The sequence below is a fragment of the Lepisma saccharinum genome, chromosome 13, assembly GCF_977018435.1.
Source record: "Lepisma saccharinum chromosome 13, izLepSacc3.1, whole genome shotgun sequence".
Classification (NCBI taxonomy): domain Eukaryota; kingdom Metazoa; phylum Arthropoda; class Insecta; order Zygentoma; family Lepismatidae; genus Lepisma; species Lepisma saccharinum.
The window spans coordinates 64,530,147-64,551,503 of NC_139241.1; the positions used below are offsets into that span (position 1 = coordinate 64,530,147).

Here is a 21,357-nt window from a genome sequence, read left to right on the forward strand (position 1 = left end):
CACCTTAGCATCCAGAGAAGACACATAGTTGGAAACGAAATTGCCACATTATGCTCTTCCCTCACGTTACAAATTAGTCGTAAGATAACTTTGAAAGTAACCGTTGAAAAACGTTACTTCTATTGCAAAAAAGTAACTCTTTCACAGTTAAACCTGCTTACTTTAAAACTAACATAGGTACAGTTACAATTCCTCGAGAAGTAACTACTACTTGTAATTGCGTCACTTTCCGTGAATGAAATTACAGTGTTTATTTATGTTACCTTTATTAAAATTTCTATCTTAAGTCAGTAAGTAAAGCACAGAAATATTTACAAACAGAAACAACAACTGGTGTGGAATGTGTCTATTTCTTGTTATACTTGTAGAAGCCTTCTCCCGACTTTACCCCCAATTTTCCTTCTGCCACCATCTTCTTCAGAAGAGAGCTCGGCTTGAACATAGGATCGTCCGGGAACTTTTTGTGCCAACCTGGAAGAAAAAAGTAAAAAAAAAAAAAAAAAGAAATGCTACGAATAATTTTGTTTTATTATCTCAAAACATTGTGAATCGATTTTCGAACTAATAATTCTTAAATTATTAATCTTTTAGATGACACTACAAAAAATAATGAACAAAATATAAAATTAAGCAGAGGCGCACTGGCAATATCACACGAATCCTCAATAAATATATCTCAGCGAACAACTAATAATGCATCCTGATGCGCAGTTTTACCACAAGATGGAGCGGTTTACAATTTTTGAAATCATGTCAGTGTTTAATTTTTCCTTCCTTTCATGTAACCAGCTTTTATCCTCAAAACATGTTGTTGTTTTTCAGACATTTTATGTGTATGTTGTTTCGTGTCTCATGCTTACAATAGGCTTCTTCCGTCATGCATTATATTCGAAAACAATTTTACTAAAATGTCGTTAATATTACACAACAGCTTGGTTGTGAATTTCTTATCAAGAAAATTGAATACTGAATTTAATTTTAAATGAATTGAATTGAATATTGAATATTCTCAATTGAAGTATATCGTTTTCATTTTCTTGTTTTGAAGAGATCAAGAGGCTCAAAATATTACCATGGAGTGAGGTGTAGGGAGAGGATGTCCCCGTCTCCACTGTGCAGAAGCTGTAATATGAGATCATTGCTTGATCCCGTTTAGGTATTTTAAAAATGTGTTTATTAATAATCCTTAATTCAACCTGCCGGTTTCTAAGTTTGTAAATTTTGGTAATATCTACATTAATGTGTGTTTATACGTGTTTATTTTTGTGTTTCTATGTTTGTTATATGTTTTTTGTTAATATTTCTTAATGTGTGTGTCGCAAATTTCATGTCATTACATTTTTAAAAAAATTATTTATACGTATTATGCAAAACACGTCAGTTTTATCATTTATAAAATATTGAATAACTAATAAGAGCTTGTGTAGAATTGTTTAAGCATCCCAGAGGATAATTTATTAAAGCAACACAAAACAATAATATATTTCATGTTGTAGCCAATACCGGGTGTCCCAGAAGTCTTTCCCTGATTACAAAATTTATTCATATCCGCTATATGCAATGTAGAGATGTGAAAGTGGTGCCAAAATGTTGGAATACTAACCAAGTTTGTTTTTTTTGTTCGAGGTTTCAGTAACGTGGCTGCAGTGTAGCAGTGTCAGTGCCCAGGAAACCGGAAATCTTCACAAATCAGGAAAAATCTCAGTGTGTCACGAGACCCGGTCACCAATAACAGTGCAGAGGAACTTTCAAACAACTTATGGAAATATGCCGCCCGATGTCGAGAGCATTAAGTCGTGGTATGACAAGTTCAAGACCACAGAATCTGTTGCTGACTTACCGAGAAGTGGCCGAACCATCAACCTCAGCGATTTCAAACAACGCAAAACATCAGCCAAAAAGTTATCTTTATGATATTTTACACAAACGTTTATTTTTTCGTGCATACAAAGTGCAAATTGTACAGGCTTTGTTGTCAAATGATACGAGGGGACACACTGAGCTTTTTCCTGAATTGTGAACATTTCCGGTTTCCTGGTCACTGACACTGCTACACTACAGCCACGTTACTGAAACCTGGAACAAAAAAACTTGGTTAGTTTTCCAACATTTTGGCACCACTTTCACATCTCTACCTTACATATAGCGGATATGAATAAAGTTTGTAATCAGGAAAAGACTTCTGGGACACCCGGTATTGCAACAGATGGCTTATGCTTCTCGCAGAAACAATCTCAGTACTACTACGCATAGGCTGTTTGTAAACAAAGCAAATACCTTCGATAATGAATAAGTTGGTGTCCAATCCAGTGTAGTCGGCCAGTTCAAAGGGGCCCATCGGATATCCCGCTCCAAGTTTCATGGCAATGTCTACGTCTTGGTAGGTTGCATCGCCTAAAATAATACAAATGAATTATTACTATTATTAATAAAAATAATAAACGAAAACACTAAAAACATATTCGATCTTCCAATATATAATACACATGTAGATAAAAGATTAAGGATTTTTGTGGTAGAAATATTTTCATATCAACTATTATTGTGTTATCCCTTGAACTTTCTGCTTAAACATCCCTATTACGTCATAAATTTTCTCCCATAATGCTCTACATCTTTGCATTTCTTTTACATGGATCAATATGTGCCATTTTGCATTTACTTACTGTTGTGAATCATTTTAAACTTTCTTCGTTAAATGAAGCAATACTATGATAATAATTATGTTAAACGAGGTGTGTACATACAATTGGATACAAATATATTGCTATTCTAAAAAAAAAAAAAACCTCGCATCTCATCTTGAATGGTCCCTTTGGTAAATAAGCTGGCTTGTCTGCCTAAAAATAATACAATTTCTGGGAGTTTTCCTCGTGTCTGTACACTCACTTGATTTCATCACTGTATTTGTATTTTGCATTTTTGTAATTTTACGTCGCTTCCTCCCACTTTTACTGACTCGCGACGAGCGATGATTAGACAAAGCTGACGTAGGAACGCTCAAACGCAAAGGCCAGGAGTCGAACCCGAGAATGTCGGTGGCGAAATCGGAAGGCGACCATCCTCATTGTCGCGATTATCCCAACAAGTAGAAAAGCGACGTAAAGTAAACAAGAAAGGAAGAAAAGTGTATTGCAAGGTTTAAATTTAAAATAAAACATAAGAAAAATGATATACTGTAATATTTATATATCGCTCGTTTTCGAATCGACGCACTGTGCGCACAGTCTTACCTCTCTCTACCAGCCTGAATGCCTCGGCAGAGTATGGAATGAGAAGCCTGTTGACAACAAAGCCTGGACTGTCCTTGCAGGTGATTGTTGTCTTCCCGATTGCCTTCCCCCACTCCATCATCTTCTGGTAGGTGTCCTCTGACGTCTCCGGGATTCGAATCACCTTGAGAAGCAAGTTTGTACCGTTAAGAAAAATAATTCATGTACGAGGGTTGGTCAAAAAGTTATAAGCTGATATTACTAGATTGGAATCTTCTAAGATTTGGACATAGGATGGTAATTAATATGGATAATGATGTTTCCGGTACTTGGTCAAGGTTTTGGATTCTGATATCTGGTCCAGAATTCAGCAATCGTTTATCCGATCCAGGAATTAGTAATCGGATTCGTATTCGGATATTGGATACTATGACGGTTTGTAGTCATAATTCCCTTGGTGATGAAATGTTAACCAGCTGCGGTAATATTCTGATGGTTGAAAAATTAACCTAACCTGTAGATATTGCTTGTCCGTGCTGTGATTGCATACGTAACTCGGAGAAATTCCCGAGAGAGGGCAGCTGCTTACGGGGATAAATTGAACTGGAAACCAAAGTTACAAATTTAACCGCTAGAGATCGCTCTTTGTATTAATTTGAAAGGGAGGAAATATTATTTGAATTAGTAGTAATCATTATTAATCTTTTTGTAGAAATTTCAGTTTATTCATTAGAAACTTAACTGCCATCACATAATTATTTTTAAAATCACGTGAATACCTTTTAATCTAATTATCGTTCGATGAGGGACATTTTGGCTATTGAGTTAGAAACAGTAGTGTTCGGAAACTCGGAGGCGGAAGTGATAAAAATAAAAAAAAAATAGGGGACATCAAATATCTAATACTCTAATAATAAGGTTTTAAAGTTCGGTTATAAGTATTTGTTAATTGTACCTTAACACACACGCATGCACTCCTGTAGTAGATAGAAACCAGTGGACGTTAAAGTAATTTGAGAGTGAACGTGTGATGGTGTTCGGAGACTGCGTCAGGCGTGGAGGAAACAATGAACGAACTCCGAAAGATAGAGGGATGAACTGTTGGTCGACAAGGAAACGGCGCAACAGAATTGGGAGTTTTGGCACGATAATGATCGAAAAAGGAGATCGAAGACGTACTCGTGACCACCATAATAGGAATTCAGATGGATTGTGGTAATTTAAGCAGTGAGTACCGACTGCGTGGACTGTGAAAGGGAATATATCAGAGCTCGACCACGAGGTAAGGCCTTTTGTTATTCCAAGTGCAGCGACGATCGAGAAAGAAAAATCGACGTCGAGTGAAATTGCTTTCGTGTTTATCGCGACGAAAGAACATAAAACAAACGCCACGTACAATCGCTAGTAATAGTACTGACTGTCGAAAGTATCATTTACGATACTGGCATGCAATATTAAGCTTAAATCCAGTCGCGCATGTGGCTCAACGGCAGCCGCCATTTTGATCAGAGAAAAGTATATCCTTCTTCGACGAAATTCACCTTAAGCTGATCGAAGCAAAAATACGTATAAAATGTTCCGCAGTTGGTAACTGAAGAATCGGAACAGTAATCAGTATCATTTTGTTCGTACGTTACAGTGACGTCACACATGCATGTCTACGCGTTGCTCGAGCGTGAACAATGGGCACCAACGCTACTGGGTTAGGGTAACGTCTAGTGCACGGACAGTTCTGAAATATATATTGCTACTAAAAGGAACAATTGATTTGGATATATTGGAACATAACTTCACCTGTTATGAGGTCATTTGGTAATTTTCAGTTTGTGCATGTAATGTGTAGCTATGCTAGGTGCACCAGCTGGTCAGTCAGAATATAAAAATATATTTGACATTTAAATTTAATTTCAGTCTATTTTTGAAAAAGAGGTACCTCAGGTGTTCATTCTCTTGATGTCATAAGTACGTGGAAATTAACGTCATTGTAGTTAAATAGAGAATTAATACACACAGATTGTTTATTCGGTATCAAAGGACTGTCACTTAAGATCATTGCAACATTTGATGTAAACTCGCATTCGTCAACAATTTGAATAAAATATTGAACTTTCGAGTGAGTTAGATTTCACCCAGATGCATGTGAATAATGTTTAGTTCTCTATTGGTGAATGTTTACTAACTATGAAATTTCTTTCAGGTGAGAGAGATGACCGAGTGTTTGTTTGATATTGAACTCGTTTTAATTCGTAAACCAAAGGTGTGTTAGTGAATTAACATATTCACGACTTTCCACAAATTGGTTTCTCAGACTTGTAAAGCATTTTGCAGGGCAAGGGCGCGAACGTCAAATAAGGGACCTTCAGTAAATACTTTGTGTTTCTCTAAAATACAGGGTGGTTTTCGGCAGATTGACTAAATTGAATTTCTTTTATTTCATTTAAATCAGTGTCAATTTGAAACTTGGTTGTACTATTGCCTTTTAGCAGGATAGACTTGATGAGACCAAACATTTGTCGCCAGCGCGACCGTACGGTTATTCTATGATGTGAGAGGGAATTGATCGTCAGAAATTAGGTTGCACGAATCTTGGATTCGGTAGGTGGGACTGACAATAAGGAAAGTAAGGTAACCTCACAGAATAGGTAGGCTTAGGCAACCCCGTTAGTGCGGACCGTGATAGTAGATTATGAGACTCAGTTTGTTGAGTTCTCATAGTCTTGCTTGCTGGAGGAATAGTGAATTTCAGGGTGGAATTTGAGGTAATTTTAAATTCTACAAATTCGTGCTTTCATTGGTAAAATGGGTACGGAAGAAGATCCGGTGACTTTAGAGTCACTTTTGGCGTTCATGAAACTTAGTGAGCAGAGGTCAAAGGAATATAATGATCAGCTGAAAACTGAGTTGACAAGCAGGTCAAAGGAAAATAATGATCAGCTGAAAACTGAGTTGACAAGCAGCTTTGCCAAAACTGCGGAGTCGGTTAGGGCCGAACTTAATATTCTCAATGGAGAATTAAAAGCGGACATTGCTGAAGTTCAGAGGAACACAAAGCAAAGTATTTCGGAACTAGCTCAGGAGTATAGTGAGTTGAAATTTTGCGCTTCACATTATCATAGGGAGTTTATGGATAGAATGGGGATAGTAGAAAGGAAGCATGAAGATCTAAATAACAAACTTAATTCTGATATACAGGGTGTTCATAAGGTTTGCGAGCAGATTAGGTTTGAGAACATTAAACAACTGAAAGTAGTAGAATTTCATTTAAATGAAAGAACTAATAAAAACATGGAGATAGATAAGGGGGGAAGGAATAACTTGCGGGATGAAATTTCACAAGTCAGTCTGTCTGATCTGTCGTCAGTAAGTTCACATTCTGTGTTTGAACATATTGATAGCTCCCATGACAGTATTTCAGATGGGGAGAGTGCTTGGAAGAGTAATGTTTCTGATAATAAAGCATTTCAATCACAGGGTGTTGGTGATGTGCTCAAATGCAAGCAAACTGACCTCACCAACCATAAACCAATCTTGACAAAGGAGTTGGTTCCTGATTGCGTGATAGACAGGGGTAAGACATTTGGTTTAGTTGCTTCTCAAGTTGTGGTCAATGACCAGGAGTGCGTCCTACCAGTTTCTTTTCCATACACCGATAAAATATTTGGTAGTTTAGTACAGGGTGTTCCACTTTTGCAAGGTGATTGTCATAAAAATCTCATAAGGCACCCGGAAAGTAAGGTGCTTCCAAGTGGTGAACTTCAGATTAAGGGAACAGTCGGCGAAAAGACGAAGCAAATCTCAGAATCTCTTCAAGGGAGGGATAGTTCAGTCATTGGACAGGTGACATCTGTATGCGCTGCAGATCGTGACTCTTCTGAGAAGATAGCCCTTGGTACGGAGATACCTGATGTGCATAAACCAGATGGCAAATATTCAGAGCTAATAGCTAAAGGTTCATCGGAAACAAATCTGACGCAAGTCACCATGCCTAAAGTAAATAATAGTTTCGTGAGGGTAGCTTCTATAAAAATGCTCTCTTGCATCAAGCATTTGCTTCCTTTAGGTGGGCACAAAAGGCAAAGAATCAAGGCTCCACGTAGATCTAATTTTAGAATACCACCTTCAAGCAGATATTCTATATCGTGTTCGAAGATATTCGTACATCCGAGCCATGTTAGGAAAAGAGGTGGTTGGCAAGATTCTCGGGTAACCAGTGGAAGAAAAATAAGCAAGGTCGCGCACCAAGCTTCTACCACTTTAGTCATGTTGCTCTTATGCTTTGTGCAAATGATGCTGCATAGGACTCATGTTAAACGGAAAAAACGTGAGCATTCGGTGGTCGCACCTGGTTGCTCGACTGTGAAACCGAAGAGGTGGAACGAGCAATCAAGTCTCTAATATAACGACCACGCTGAATTGTATAAAGTGTAAATATGAGTTTAAGGTGTAATCGGTTGACTTTTCAGTGTAATATTTTTTTTGTTGTGCAATTTGGAATCAAAGGTTTTGTTTAGAACATACTTAAGATCCGTTTTTTCTGAGATATAATATGTGGAGATGTAGTATAGAATAGTTTCCTCTATACAGTTAAATTCAGGTATGGCATATTATTATATCCAGGTCTGTTTAAGTAAAACAAAGACATATGAGCAAACTACGTAGGCGTCCACTGTCTGGCGATGTCGCGAGTCCATGCGAAGTAAAGTTAAATAAAAAGGCTTGACTATTTAGGGGGTGTAGTAGTTTCATCTGTTCCCAGTGTCCAATTACGCGAGTAAGGTATTTACGCATTAATGAGGTTGTGTTTAATAGTTCTGTTGGAACTTTTGTAAATATCATGGTAGCGAAAGATGTGTCATGAGTTTACACAACGTCATGATGTCTCGACTCAGTTTAAGGAGAAGTGAGGGTGAAGTAAATGTCAAAAGGGAGAGTTTGGCCACAATGAGGTTATCCTGACATAAAGTAGCCATCGAGCATCTTGATGTTTTGCCTATGGGAAGTGTGAATTCTTCCTTCGGTGGGTATCGTTTTTTCCAATTAAAATTGCATGGTGTTGGTAGGGGAGTAGTTTTGATGTACTCGGCCGATGATGACCAGCAACTTTGGAAAAAGCTGAAATAAGATATCAGCACCTGCTCTGCAGTTAAATACGGATATAAAGAACTGGTGGGAAACTAGCCTCTTGGTCGTTCAAAGTTTCGCAATGTCTCATTCATGCCATAGGGATCATGCATCTAGATTCATGGCTGCAATCTTTCTTTTCAGCATGTAATCTGGGCCTTCATTTACTCATGGTTTTCTCGGGCAGACAGAATGTCCGTAATACACAATAATGTGAACTAGTTGTTCGTGGGTTGTTGAGGAGAATAGGAGACTTATGATTTCGTTTTGTATTCTTGTTAAGATTCTTTAGAAAGTGTGCACAAGATAAACAGATGCAGTGGATCACCAAAATGTTAAATTCGGGTTACATCGAAAATGATCAGATTAATCCTAACTGGATAGACTCTCACAGACTTAGAGGTTCTGTGGGAAGTGAGGCAAAATGAGGAGCGAGTGGTGGGAAGTCAGGTCTTTCAACTGACTCTTGTGGGCCAAGTGAAATCTTTCCCGCGGCGGATATGAAAATCAAGTAGAAAAGATTGCGCGGCGGGCTAGCACAGAGCTAGTTGACCTGTCACCTCTCTTCTTGGTTCTTCAGTAGTCTCTGAAATCGGTAGTCAGACAAGCATTTGGGATCTCTCTCACTTTGAAGGTAGGACTAATGTGAACTGTGTTGTAATAAAATATTGTAAATAGTGTACAGAATATGAGTGTATATCTATACTTAGGTAAAGTGAAAATTATTTATCTGTTATGTATGATGTGAAAACTGTGCTGGGATATAGTTAGGGGGTGCAATGGGTTAGGCCCATGTTGAGCGCCATTTATGACGGTTTGTAGTCATAATTCCCTTGGTGATGAAATGTTAACCAGCTGCGGTAATATTCTGATGGTTGAAAAATTAACCTAACCTGTAGATATTGCTTGTCCGTGCTGTGATTGCATACGTAACTCGGAGAAATTCCCGAGAGAGGGCAGCTGCTTACGGGGATAAATTGAACTGGAAACCAAAGTTACAAATTTAACCGCTAGAGATCGCTCTTTGTATTAATTTGAAAGGGAGGAAATATTATTTGAATTAGTAGTAATCATTATTAATCTTTTTGTAGAAATTTCAGTTTATTCATTAGAAACTTAACTGCCATCACATAATTATTTTTAAAATCACGTGAATACCTTTTAATCTAATTATCGTTCGATGAGGGACATTTTGGCTATTGAGTTAGAAACAGTAGTGTTCGGAAACTCGGAGGCGGAAGTGATAAAAATAAAAAAAAAATAGGGGACATCAAATATCTAATACTCTAATAATAAGGTTTTAAAGTTCGGTTATAAGTATTTGTTAATTGTACCTTAACACACACGCATGCACTCCTGTAGTAGATAGAAACCAGTGGACGTTAAAGTAATTTGAGAGTGAACGTGTGATGGTGTTCGGAGACTGCGTCAGGCGTGGAGGAAACAATGAACGAACTCCGAAAGATAGAGGGATGAACTGTTGGTCGACAAGGAAACGGCGCAACAGAATTGGGAGTTTTGGCACGATAATGATCGAAAAAGGAGATCGAAGACGTACTCGTGACCACCATAATAGGAATTCAGATGGATTGTGGTAATTTAAGCAGTGAGTACCGACTGCGTGGACTGTGAAAGGGAATATATCAGAGCTCGACCACGAGGTAAGGCCTTTTGTTATTCCAAGTGCAGCGACGATCGAGAAAGAAAAATCGACGTCGAGTGAAATTGCTTTCGTGTTTATCGCGACGAAAGAACATAAAACAAACGCCACGTACAATCGCTAGTAATAGTACTGACTGTCGAAAGTATCATTTACGATACTGGCATGCAATATTAAGCTTAAATCCAGTCGCGCATGTGGCTCAACGGCAGCCGCCATTTTGATCAGAGAAAAGTATATCCTTCTTCGACGAAATTCACCTTAAGCTGATCGAAGCAAAAATACGTATAAAATGTTCCGCAGTTGGTAACTGAAGAATCGGAACAGTAATCAGTATCATTTTGTTCGTACGTTACAGTGACGTCACACATGCATGTCTACGCGTTGCTCGAGCGTGAACAATGGGCACCAACGCTACTGGGTTAGGGTAACGTCTAGTGCACGGACAGTTCTGAAATATATATTGCTACTAAAAGGAACAATTGATTTGGATATATTGGAACATAACTTCACCTGTTATGAGGTCATTTGGTAATTTTCAGTTTGTGCATGTAATGTGTAGCTATGCTAGGTGCACCAGCTGGTCAGTCAGAATATAAAAATATATTTGACATTTAAATTTAATTTCAGTCTATTTTTGAAAAAGAGGTACCTCAGGTGTTCATTCTCTTGATGTCATAAGTACGTGGAAATTAACGTCATTGTAGTTAAATAGAGAATTAATACACACAGATTGTTTATTCGGTATCAAAGGACTGTCACTTAAGATCATTGCAACATTTGATGTAAACTCGCATTCGTCAACAATTTGAATAAAATATTGAACTTTCGAGTGAGTTAGATTTCACCCAGATGCATGTGAATAATGTTTAGTTCTCTATTGGTGAATGTTTACTAACTATGAAATTTCTTTCAGGTGAGAGAGATGACCGAGTGTTTGTTTGATATTGAACTCGTTTTAATTCGTAAACCAAAGGTGTGTTAGTGAATTAACATATTCACGACTTTCCACAAATTGGTTTCTCAGACTTGTAAAGCATTTTGCAGGGCAAGGGCGCGAACGTCAAATAAGGGACCTTCAGTAAATACTTTGTGTTTCTCTAAAATACAGGGTGGTTTTCGGCAGATTGACTAAATTGAATTTCTTTTATTTCATTTAAATCAGTGTCAATTTGAAACTTGGTTGTACTATTGCCTTTTAGCAGGATAGACTTGATGAGACCAAACATTTGTCGCCAGCGCGACCGTACGGTTATTCTATGATGTGAGAGGGAATTGATCGTCAGAAATTAGGTTACACGAATCTTGGATTCGGTAGGTGGGACTGACAATAAGGAAAGTAAGGTAACCTCACAGAATAGGTAGGCTTAGGCAACCCCGTTAGTGCGGACCGTGATAATACAACATTAGGAACATTGGATATACAGGATGCAGTATTCAGTATTTTAATATAGGACACAAGATTGAGTATTTGGGTATCGCATACGGGAATCAAATATCAAATGGACAATCCCAATTTTGGTATATTTGGAAAAAAAAATAGAGTTTGATAATTTTAATTCATATTTGAACGCCAATGATCAACTAAATTTTAAGAGACAAGAGATTGTCTGCGACGATACCAGGATAAAATCAATAAAAAGATAGCCTCAGATCTGTTGATGTTAGGGCCAAGATAGAATAATGCTACGTTAGGTGGATAAGATTACATTGTGTATAAAGTCACTTTGAGTCGCCCTTACCTCCAAGAGCTTCATCACAGGGACCGGGTTGAAGAAGTGGAGTCCCCCGAACCTGTCTTTCCTGTTGGTGACACTGGCGATGTCCCCGATGGACAGGGAGGACGTGTTGGAAGCAAAGATCGTGTGCTGAGGGGCTACCTGGAAAGAAAATTAGTATTAGACATTCCCAATCCGTAAGTAGAAATTTCGAAACTACACTTCGATCTATAGGTACCATTTTGTGACTAAACTGGAAACTTAGTTGCTAAATTTTGATTCCATATAAAAGATTCAACTCTACATTTCTGCTAATTCTTATTACTTCATAGCAAAGGTTAAATATAACGTAATAAAATCTAAGTAAACATTCACATTTGCTACATATCTTGAAGTATAAAACAATTTGGCTAAGTTTCACTGTGTTTATGGCACACGCGTACGCAGGACTTTCTTCTTTTCTTTTTTTGCTGGAGCTGGAATTGTGAAGGCAGTCATTACATGGCTGAGTTCTACGGGGAGGGGGACTCAATATATTTTTTTTTATAATTACCATTATTATTAATCTTCATTTTAAAAGTTATTCAAAGACAAATGTGTTAATAAGGGATCATTTGCATTTACTACTTTTTTCTGTCCCCGAGTTATTAACTGCTTTCATTTCGAAATTTTTATTTTTTCAAAATTTTAGAGGAGGCTGTAGCCCAATCAGCTCCTCCTGCGTACGCCAGTGGCGTCTCCAAATAGCAGTGGCGTGCGATCCAGAAAAATTAAGAAACTCAAGAATATTTAGTCTATCTACCTTCAAAATTATCTTTAGTAAGTGGCTATTTAAAGGTGAAAACTAGTATTTCTCTGTCTTTGCAACTCATGTCATTTCCTGATAAAAAATGTCCTTTGCTTTCAATGTTTATAAAATATTTTTTCCATCTAATCTATCATCTTCATGCATAATATGTTGTTCTTCTGTCAAAAATCATAGTTTTTGTATCTCTACTCTGCTCCAAAGCTTTTAATTCTATTTTTTTAAATTTTCGCTCATTTGCCTCAATGGCATTGGTACAAAAAAAATTCCCTGAAAGTAGATATTAAACTTTACAGTTTGCAACACTGCGGTAACTATAGCAGCAGACCTTACTGAGGGTACTGCGATTGCATTTGAGCCCCTGCTGATTGGGGGTATAGGTACGGTGCATAGAAGCTAAGTTTCAAGATCACAGTGTCGTTTTGATTTCTTGATTCCCCAGGGTCAGAGTGTTGGGCAAAATACACAGATCTTTTGTCAAATTGCCACAAGATGGTGCTAAGGGTTGCTATCACGAAAATGAAATGATTGGGAGAACTAGAAGTTCATTCCCTTGAGATGGTAGAAAATAATTATAGAAAAATATAAGTTAAAGTAAAGTATTTCGCAACTGATACGTATACTACTGTGTGCAAGTACTGTTGGCCTTGCTTTACTAGAATGAACGCGTATGCCAAATAGCGAACATGAAAATTTATAGTGAACAAAATCGCAGGAGCGCGGAAGTTCCTCCCTTCAGACAATCAAGAAGTACAAAACCTGAAAAACAGGTCATAACCAGGCGACCACTCATCGCCCGCGACAGTTGTGCGGCGTCAACAACTTTCCCCAATGTTAAAAACACCGTCATTACAACCAACATTCAAGTAAACTATTCTAGGCAAAGCTAACCAGCCGGAACTTCAAATCTAAAACGTAAAACCGCCAAGACCCGATACAGGAAGAGAAAGATAGAAAAGGGTAAAATAAGACAGAAATACAGAGAAAGGTATGATAGAGAAATGGGGGATAAAGAAGGAAGAAAAGAAGAAAAATAAAGAAATGTATTGACAAAATGGAAGAAAGATAGAAACAGGGAAATGAAACACGTTCAGATAGAGAGAATGTAAGAAAGGAAAGGATGAAAGCCTTCACCTTTTGAAAGTGCATTCGTAAGTGTACTCACTGGATCAATGATCTTCAGCATCTCATGCTTCTTCTCCAGGTTCTCCACAATGGCTTCCACGACTAGGTCTGCGCTCTTCACTGACGCTTTTAGATCCGTCGTCAAAGTCAGTCTGCGAAGAGTGGAGTTGATGAACTCGGCACCGCTGCTAGGGTTATCCTGCAATGGTAGGCAACATTGTACATAGATGTAGCTACAGTCCGGCCAAGGAAGACGAAACTACCTGGAAAGGACGATTCCAAACGCGAGGGGGGATGCAAGGAGAAGCACTCGTCAAACCACCCTGTGGTATTTCGCTTGCGTGGGTTCGCTTGTTGTGTTTATTACCGCTTTCTGTGTTGTGTTGTGATGGCTCTTACAATTCGCAACAAACCGTTTCGAAGTGGAATGAGGAAAATTGGGACGTTTTGGCTCCTGTTGCACATTCTACAAAACACCCTCGTTATGCTAGAAAATGTCAGAAGCCATTCAGTTACTACATTTATATTTATAATACTATATACAACAATATTATTATTATTGGATACTATCCTGATTAATGTTGTGTACATTTGTGCTAATTATAATATTTACTAAGAAGAACAATTTAATTGAATGATCTAAAATAAAGCTACTGGTTTACAAACAAGTTTTTTTTACTAATGTGACGATATGAATACTTTCCTGATATGTTCTGTTTGCTGATATAGTAGCTATATGACTGGCTTACATAACCCTTACATAATTCGTAAACATCTCTGTATGTATTTTAGCGGCGATGTTACTACGTTGAAACTTCATTGCTGTTTCTACAGCAGACGATTTTCAAGGAACCCGCTTCCTGTCCAAAGCTCCGTCACCCCCTATTTAGCAGCGGCGTATACTCTGGGTCATCTAGGTAATCGCAGATGACCCGGCTGTATTTCTTTTTTTTTTTAAAAAAAAAATATATATATATATATACATACATTTCTTCGCAATATTCTTCCAAACCAATTTCGATGCATACATTTCTTTGCTTCCAGCGCGCGAATGCTTCCAACCGTTTGCCGCTGAATGTCCGGGAACCTTTCTCCAGCCGGTGGAATGACTTCAGGGAATCTCACCCTGACGTCATTCCTCCCTCTTCCCTTACAACCCTTGGCGAGGAGGGAGGAGAGAGGAAAGAGGGGGAGGAAACACTGCTTCTCAGGCGCGGTGATTCCGTGGCCAGGGTAAGCTCCTTCTTGTGAGAGTCCACCGGTCGCACTCTCAACATTCATAGCCTTTCCGTTCCCTCCGCTGAACTAGGGAAAACATACCCGGTAGAGTGCGAAGAACAGGAAAATTGAAAAACATGAGCAAACCAATTCTACGCTAATTTTCACTTTACATTTGCTTCTGTCTTGCTGATTTCTGTTACTTGAACATAAATTTATCAAAGGGAAAACGCTTAAATATTGAAGATGAAGCAAACAAATTAAAATTCAAAGCTTAAGCAATTAAAGCACCTATACCTATGCTGATTCCCCCCATCCTTGTATTTACAAAAATAGTGATTGTTTCTCCTCTCTAATCTTCAAAAGCAGCGAGAATACTTCTTTCACGGAACTGAATATTTTTTAAAGGGAAAGATATCAAAAATAAATTGTATATATATATATTAGTTAATTTAAGTTGCTATATTCCGCCTCTTTAAATTAATAGTGATGAAGATGAACGAATTAAACATAAAACGAAAAAAACACATCAGGCACGTAGCCAGGTGGAGGACTCGAGGGGGGGGGGCTGAAACCCCCCTTCCCGAAATCCTACAAATATCTATTTTAAAAAGTGTATAGTGGTAATTAATTTTACTTCATTAGCAGGATTAAACACCTTGCATAATACGTTGTAATAATCTGAGATTCATCTTCAGGACTTCTAACTCCACTGTTTCAACTTTCTGTGGCGGCTGTTAATAAGGGATGATCCCCATCCCGAAATAAAATTCTGGCTCTGGCCTGCAATGATTCGAACTTTTAAAACCTGTCATTTCGAGCTCGGAAAGGGATATTTTTTTATCATTCATAGGGAATTTCATTCTAAGCCAGGAACACAACAACAGAAGTTTGGCGCGTGAAACTGAATGCGTTTAGTCGTTGGCTTCGTGCTGTGCTTCCTGTTTATTATTTATTTAGGTGTTAGTGTTTGTCGTGATAGTGCTGTGTTAAAGAGTAATGGATGTGATACAAGATTTGCTGGTGAAACCTTTTGGAACAAGATCTTTTCAGGAGAAGTTGCAACTTGTTAATACAGGTAGGCCAGTGTCATCGCTTGAACTTATTTCTACACACAAAGACAAAAATCGGGAATATGTGAGGCATTTTCGCAAGCAAATTATGACAAAACACCATGGTTGAAAGGAAGTATAAGTGTTAATAAGCTTTGCTTTTTTGTTGGCCGTGCTTACTTTTCGGGGCTGAAAAGAATGTATGGACGCGTGGCGGATACTGTAATCTTTGCAACGCTTGTGTCAAACATGAAAAATCCAAAAGTCACATAATTTCCTTTGGTAAGCTGAAGTCTTTCGCACAGACACGTATTGACGTGCAACTGGACAAACAGCGTGCTTTGGATGTGGTACGGCACAAGTAATAGGGTCCTGGAGTAAGTTGAATTTTGCACTTAAATTAATATTGCGGGTTTTTATTTCACTAGTGCACGTCTTTCATTTTATATTTCACAGGTTGTTTTTTATAGCTTTATAATACTGTCTTGTTTTATTATTTGAAATTCTACACGTATATTAAACTGCAATAACGAGAATTAATTGATTGTGGTCGTAGCAATAAGACAAACATTCCGACACAATATTCCTAAATCCAGTATGGATCCTGACATAAATTGCACGGAAACTTTTGGAGTTTGAGGATCAAGGGTCGGAGATTACCCACTCTTTAGAACCAGCATACGCCACTGCTATTTAGCCACTGAACAAGTCCCGTTGGCGCATGCGCACTTCCGTCCATGGTCTCGGCTAAGGCAGCCAGACAGTGTGTTACCATTAGACCTATTTTCAATTCATTTTAACAAAGTTGATATGCAATTAAAGATACCATGCTATCAGAGAGTGAAATCAGGACATTTTGGGGAGGGAGGGAATCCAGCCATAAAATGATTATAATGAATTATTTGAGTGTGCAGAAAGAAAAACAAATGTTTCACTTCTTCTTTGTCCCTCGCTGTGGAAGCAGCTGTCGCAAATATTCTAGAATTTGTGAACGAAGTTTCGAGGCTACAATTTTTTGTTCATTTTATTTCTGATATTCTAAGGGGGAAAAAGGCAAAACAAAAATAATGGTCGAGTTATTTTAACGAACTGCAAATTTATGGTTCAGATGTTTCCTTCCCACGTTTGAGGGTAAAATCTGATGCATAAATATTATTAAGCAAATTGTCCATCACCATGTACATTCTATTTGTTTTTACCCCATGAGAGCTTCAAGAATTTAAACAAAATATCAAACAAGCTCCTGACAAGCTCCTGACGTCACGCAAATATCAATTCCTTAAAAATCAGTAGGATACAAGAGAAAAATTAATGGAAATAGTCGTGGACAATTTGCCGAGCAATACTTGTGCTTTCCACAGTACCAAGCGAAACTTTAAACTAAGGCCGTGTCCGAAAGGTGCAAGACCATACTTGAAGCGAGCATCCTCGGAGTATGGTCTTGGAGTGCGGTCTTCAAGTCGTGGGCTGGAAGTGAAAATCTTTCGAACTGCACCTCGACTGCAGCGCCAAATACAATCAGTAGATAAAACTGAGGACTCGTTGCTTTCCTCGCGTTGTAAACACTTGTTTTTCACCATAGAAATCACATAGCATTTTCAAATGTTCGTACACATACATTTCCACACATTAGAAGAACTTTAACCAACAACTTGCTGGCCCATAACGTATATTTAACATGTGTTGCTGGCTTTCTACCTCCGTGATTTTAAACAAATGAACAACGAGTGCGGAAACCACGTGACCTAGTCAGCAACTATCTGTACTGCGAGCTGTGCACTTGCGTGCTTCTGTTCTTGGAGCTTTCGAACTGTACTAGGTGACGTCACTTCCGTCAAGACCATACTTCACTGACATTAGTTTTTAAATATTGTTATTAACACTTAACTTACATGAAATCAATTTATGTAAATGTTCAGTATATACTACTAAAACTTATTCATATTGTAAAAGAAACGGGTTACATACTTTGAACTGCTTTTTGGCGACTCGTTGCAGGCTGTTCTCAATACCACTCTTTGCCTTCTGAATGGCTGCATCATTTATGTCTACTAGAGTGACGTCATGCCCAGTTTGTGCTGCCACCTGTGGAGACATAAGAGAAACAGAATTAAAGCAGAGTGCGAGTTAAACTGTAGAATATTTGAACATAACGCATTGCTAAACTCAGGTGCAACACATTTGCGAGGGAATCTATTCTCTTTTAGAGATATAAATGCATATTATTATTATTATTAACAATATAACAAAACATTAAAATAATAATGTCATGGAGAAGTTTCGTTTCAAAGTCTGATAGAAATATTTCTTACAAATTGTTATTTATGATGGGAGGGATGAAAGTGTATTTTTGTTGGCGGGGATGTTTGACTTAGAACCAAAAAACATTCTTTTTCGTTTTGCATGTTTCAAAACATTTTCCATCGCCTCTTTTTCTCAAGGGCGTGTACAGGAAATTTGCGAGGGAGAAAAATTAGATTTCCTTCTCCGAAATTTGTAGTCACGGACACTTCCAGTTCAGCTCAAGTTCAAAGTGAAAGAGAAAGGGAGAGAGGTGCATTGTATGTATAGCCTTCAAGTTAAGAAAAAAACACTCCTTTTTAATGAATCTAATTAGTTTAAACCACCATACACCCGATTACGTAGAATTTGGCCATTTATAAAAATAATAAAGCTTGCATTTTAATACATAAAGTAACTTTATAGTTGTATGTCACTTTATTTTTAAATTCATGGGTCGACCGTTACATAGATCATTTCTGAAAACATTTCGGCCATTAACGTCCGAGCCTTTCTCATGAGCATAAACTTTGAAACTGAAGAAAGGGCATTGCCCCTGTTTGCTCTCCAATCGGACGCAGTTATTCTTTTCTTATTTGTCAATTTTCAGTATCATACAAGTTCTTTATTGTTTTTATTATTTTAACACTGTTAAGTCTTGCTTCCATGTTAATAAAACATTAAAATACTGACCAAGTCTGAATTTATAGTATGAAAAAATATAATCTATTGTGAATATTCGTCTGAAGAAGACCGTGTTAGAGGGTGGAAACGTTACCCTTTTAGTGTATATAGTATTTTTTATACCATAAATTCTGCCTTGGTCAGTATTTTAATGTGTTATTTATTATTTTGTTCAAGGTACAGTTTCACCTCCATTATTCGATTGTTTTTATAAGTAATATTTTTATCACTTCATGTAATTAGTCTCTTTTTCTCAGTAAAAGTGAAATCTTTCCCATTTAATTTTCAAAACGTAAAATTAAGTGTACTGTATAAATTACATATTACTGAACATAACGAAGAATATATCGCTAGATCACGAAAGCTGACAGGTAAGCAGTGACGTAACAAAACAAATTTGAGCCACGGAGCTAGCCCATAACATTCCAAGTTCACGCTGAACAAATTTGCCTTATTTAGCCAACAAAGAGCCAAGCATTTGAGCAAAGAATGACCTTCAAATACGTTATCTGTCACATGTGTAGTCCGTACTTTGGTCGAGTGCTTCGAACGCTTGGGGAGAAAGCTTCGTGACTTGCCTTTCAGACCCTGATAAGGAAAGTCCTCATTGTCGAGACCTACCTAATAGATCAGGGACGATAAAATGAAGAATAAGACATTGAATGATTTGTTAACTGCTTTTTGAGTCATTTTTCAATGTGGGGGAAGTAAAGTAATGTTATTTTTTGGGTAATTGTGTTAGTATCGTGACGTCTTTTTACTTCAGTTACCTTGTAATTATAGAATTGGCCACTTCACTCGCTGAATCAAAACATGGTTTATTTCAAATTGACGGTTCTGATAGTTAAGAAGAGTCCAGATTTTATTTCTGCATTTTATCGCTTTCAAGAATATATTTAGATCCAAGGAGTCCGGAACCTCCTCAAGACTTAACAAGTACTAAAATTTAATAATTAAAATATACTTGTTTAGCATGTGTTGTATAATCGAGAGTTGTTTATTTTCATCTAACGTACTAGAAGACAAGGATTAGATGGGATCACACGGCTTTGAATGACGTCATTGAGCGATGTTGATTCGGTTTATTTCACTTATCATTTCTGCCACTTTTGGCTAATCCCGAATATGAGTGATGATGTAGTGAAATTGATGAAGGTGCACTCACAAAGAACCCGTCCCTGGCGTTGTAGCGCGCTGTGGCAACCATTCCACCACGGAAGCCGGTACAGAGCAATTTTGATGCTCTAATTTTAACGTTCTGTAAAATTTGTTAGAACTAAGAAGAATTAGACTAATTACACGAAACAATTTAAAATTCTACTGAGAAACAATTGGCCAATGTAGGCCCAACTGCACCTTCTGCGAAGAAGCTAAATGCAACATTACTAAGTGAGGCAACCATGGGAATCAGTCAAGGTGAAGCGGCATACGTACAGTGGGCGATAAAGTTAGCATTATAGCAGCTAGAGTGTAGTTAATGTTGGAAGAATCCTTTCAGAGTCAAGACCGGCTATTCGTTAGGTGGCACGTGGTCAGCGCGTCCAGTTTTCGAGACCGAAGTTCGCTGCTTCTCTTCAAGTATCTCCACAATCGTCAACAAGGTGTTGGATCAACACCGGAATTTTGGGGTTCCCAACGGGAATCGAACCCGAGACCGCTCGCCCCACATGGCTACGCGGGAGCCTATACCGAATAATGTAAATAACACAGTTACGATTGTGTGCGTGTGTGATACATAATTTATGTACAGTCAAGGACAGTGCTGGGTTGTAATGATTCCATTGAAAGTCAATGCATTAATTACAACCCAGAACTGTCCGTGACTGTACAATCACTTCTACCCATAGCGCGCTACGACGCCAGGATCCCCGGGTTCGAGTCCCGGCCTGGGCGTAGATATCGATGAGTGTCCCTTCATCAATTTCATCATATCATCACTAATCCTCATCTTCGCGATTAGCCAAAAGTGGCAGAAAAGTGAAGTAAAATAAACCAAATCAATCAGAAACGATCTCACTTCCTCAAGCCGTCAAAAACGTGTTTCCGGATTTTTATTAAACGACGTTGCACACACTTTTAGCCATATAGCTTGCCCATCAGCAGGGCCGGATTAACCTATGGGCAACTGGGGCAATTGCCCCGGGGCCCCCACCAAAAGGAAGCTGTGAAGGGCCTCCATCAAAAAATCTTTTAACGAGCTTGTGAAAAATTATATAAGAAGTTGTATTTTAAAAAAAAGAAAAAGAAAAACTTCAATGTTGTCGTTTGTCTACACTCTTCTGGATTCAATTGCAGCACAGCTCTCAGTCGATCTGTTTGTAGATATTTGAAGCTCAGTATTCTTTATAACATGGATTGATTTGGCTGTGGTATGGAAATAAGGCACACTTATTCAAACAATCAATTCTCAGATACGATTAAGATAATAAATAATCCTACGAAGTACATAACTTTCTTTCGTTAATAACATCGTATTAGAACT

At 38.0% G+C, this 21,357-nt stretch overlaps 1 protein-coding gene across 1 annotated transcript in view; it reads right to left on the bottom strand.

Annotated features, from left to right (window-relative positions):
• Positions 1 to 256: 256 nt before the first annotated feature.
• LOC145997008 (hydroxyacyl-coenzyme A dehydrogenase, mitochondrial-like) overlaps positions 257 to 21,357 on the bottom strand; it is a 22,293-nt gene continuing 1,192 nt past the window's right edge. Inside the window, exons 2-7 of the mRNA XM_083133622.1 lie at positions 17,880 to 17,996; positions 13,682 to 13,840; positions 11,736 to 11,873; positions 3,234 to 3,396; positions 2,278 to 2,394; positions 257 to 471 (exon numbers count right to left, since the gene is read on the bottom strand). Of these exons, the coding sequence (XP_082989748.1) occupies positions 347 to 471; positions 2,278 to 2,394; positions 3,234 to 3,396; positions 11,736 to 11,873; positions 13,682 to 13,840; positions 17,880 to 17,996 (819 nt within the window). The 3' untranslated portion in view covers positions 257 to 346. The remainder of the gene's footprint in view (positions 472 to 2,277; positions 2,395 to 3,233; positions 3,397 to 11,735; positions 11,874 to 13,681; positions 13,841 to 17,879; positions 17,997 to 21,357) is intronic.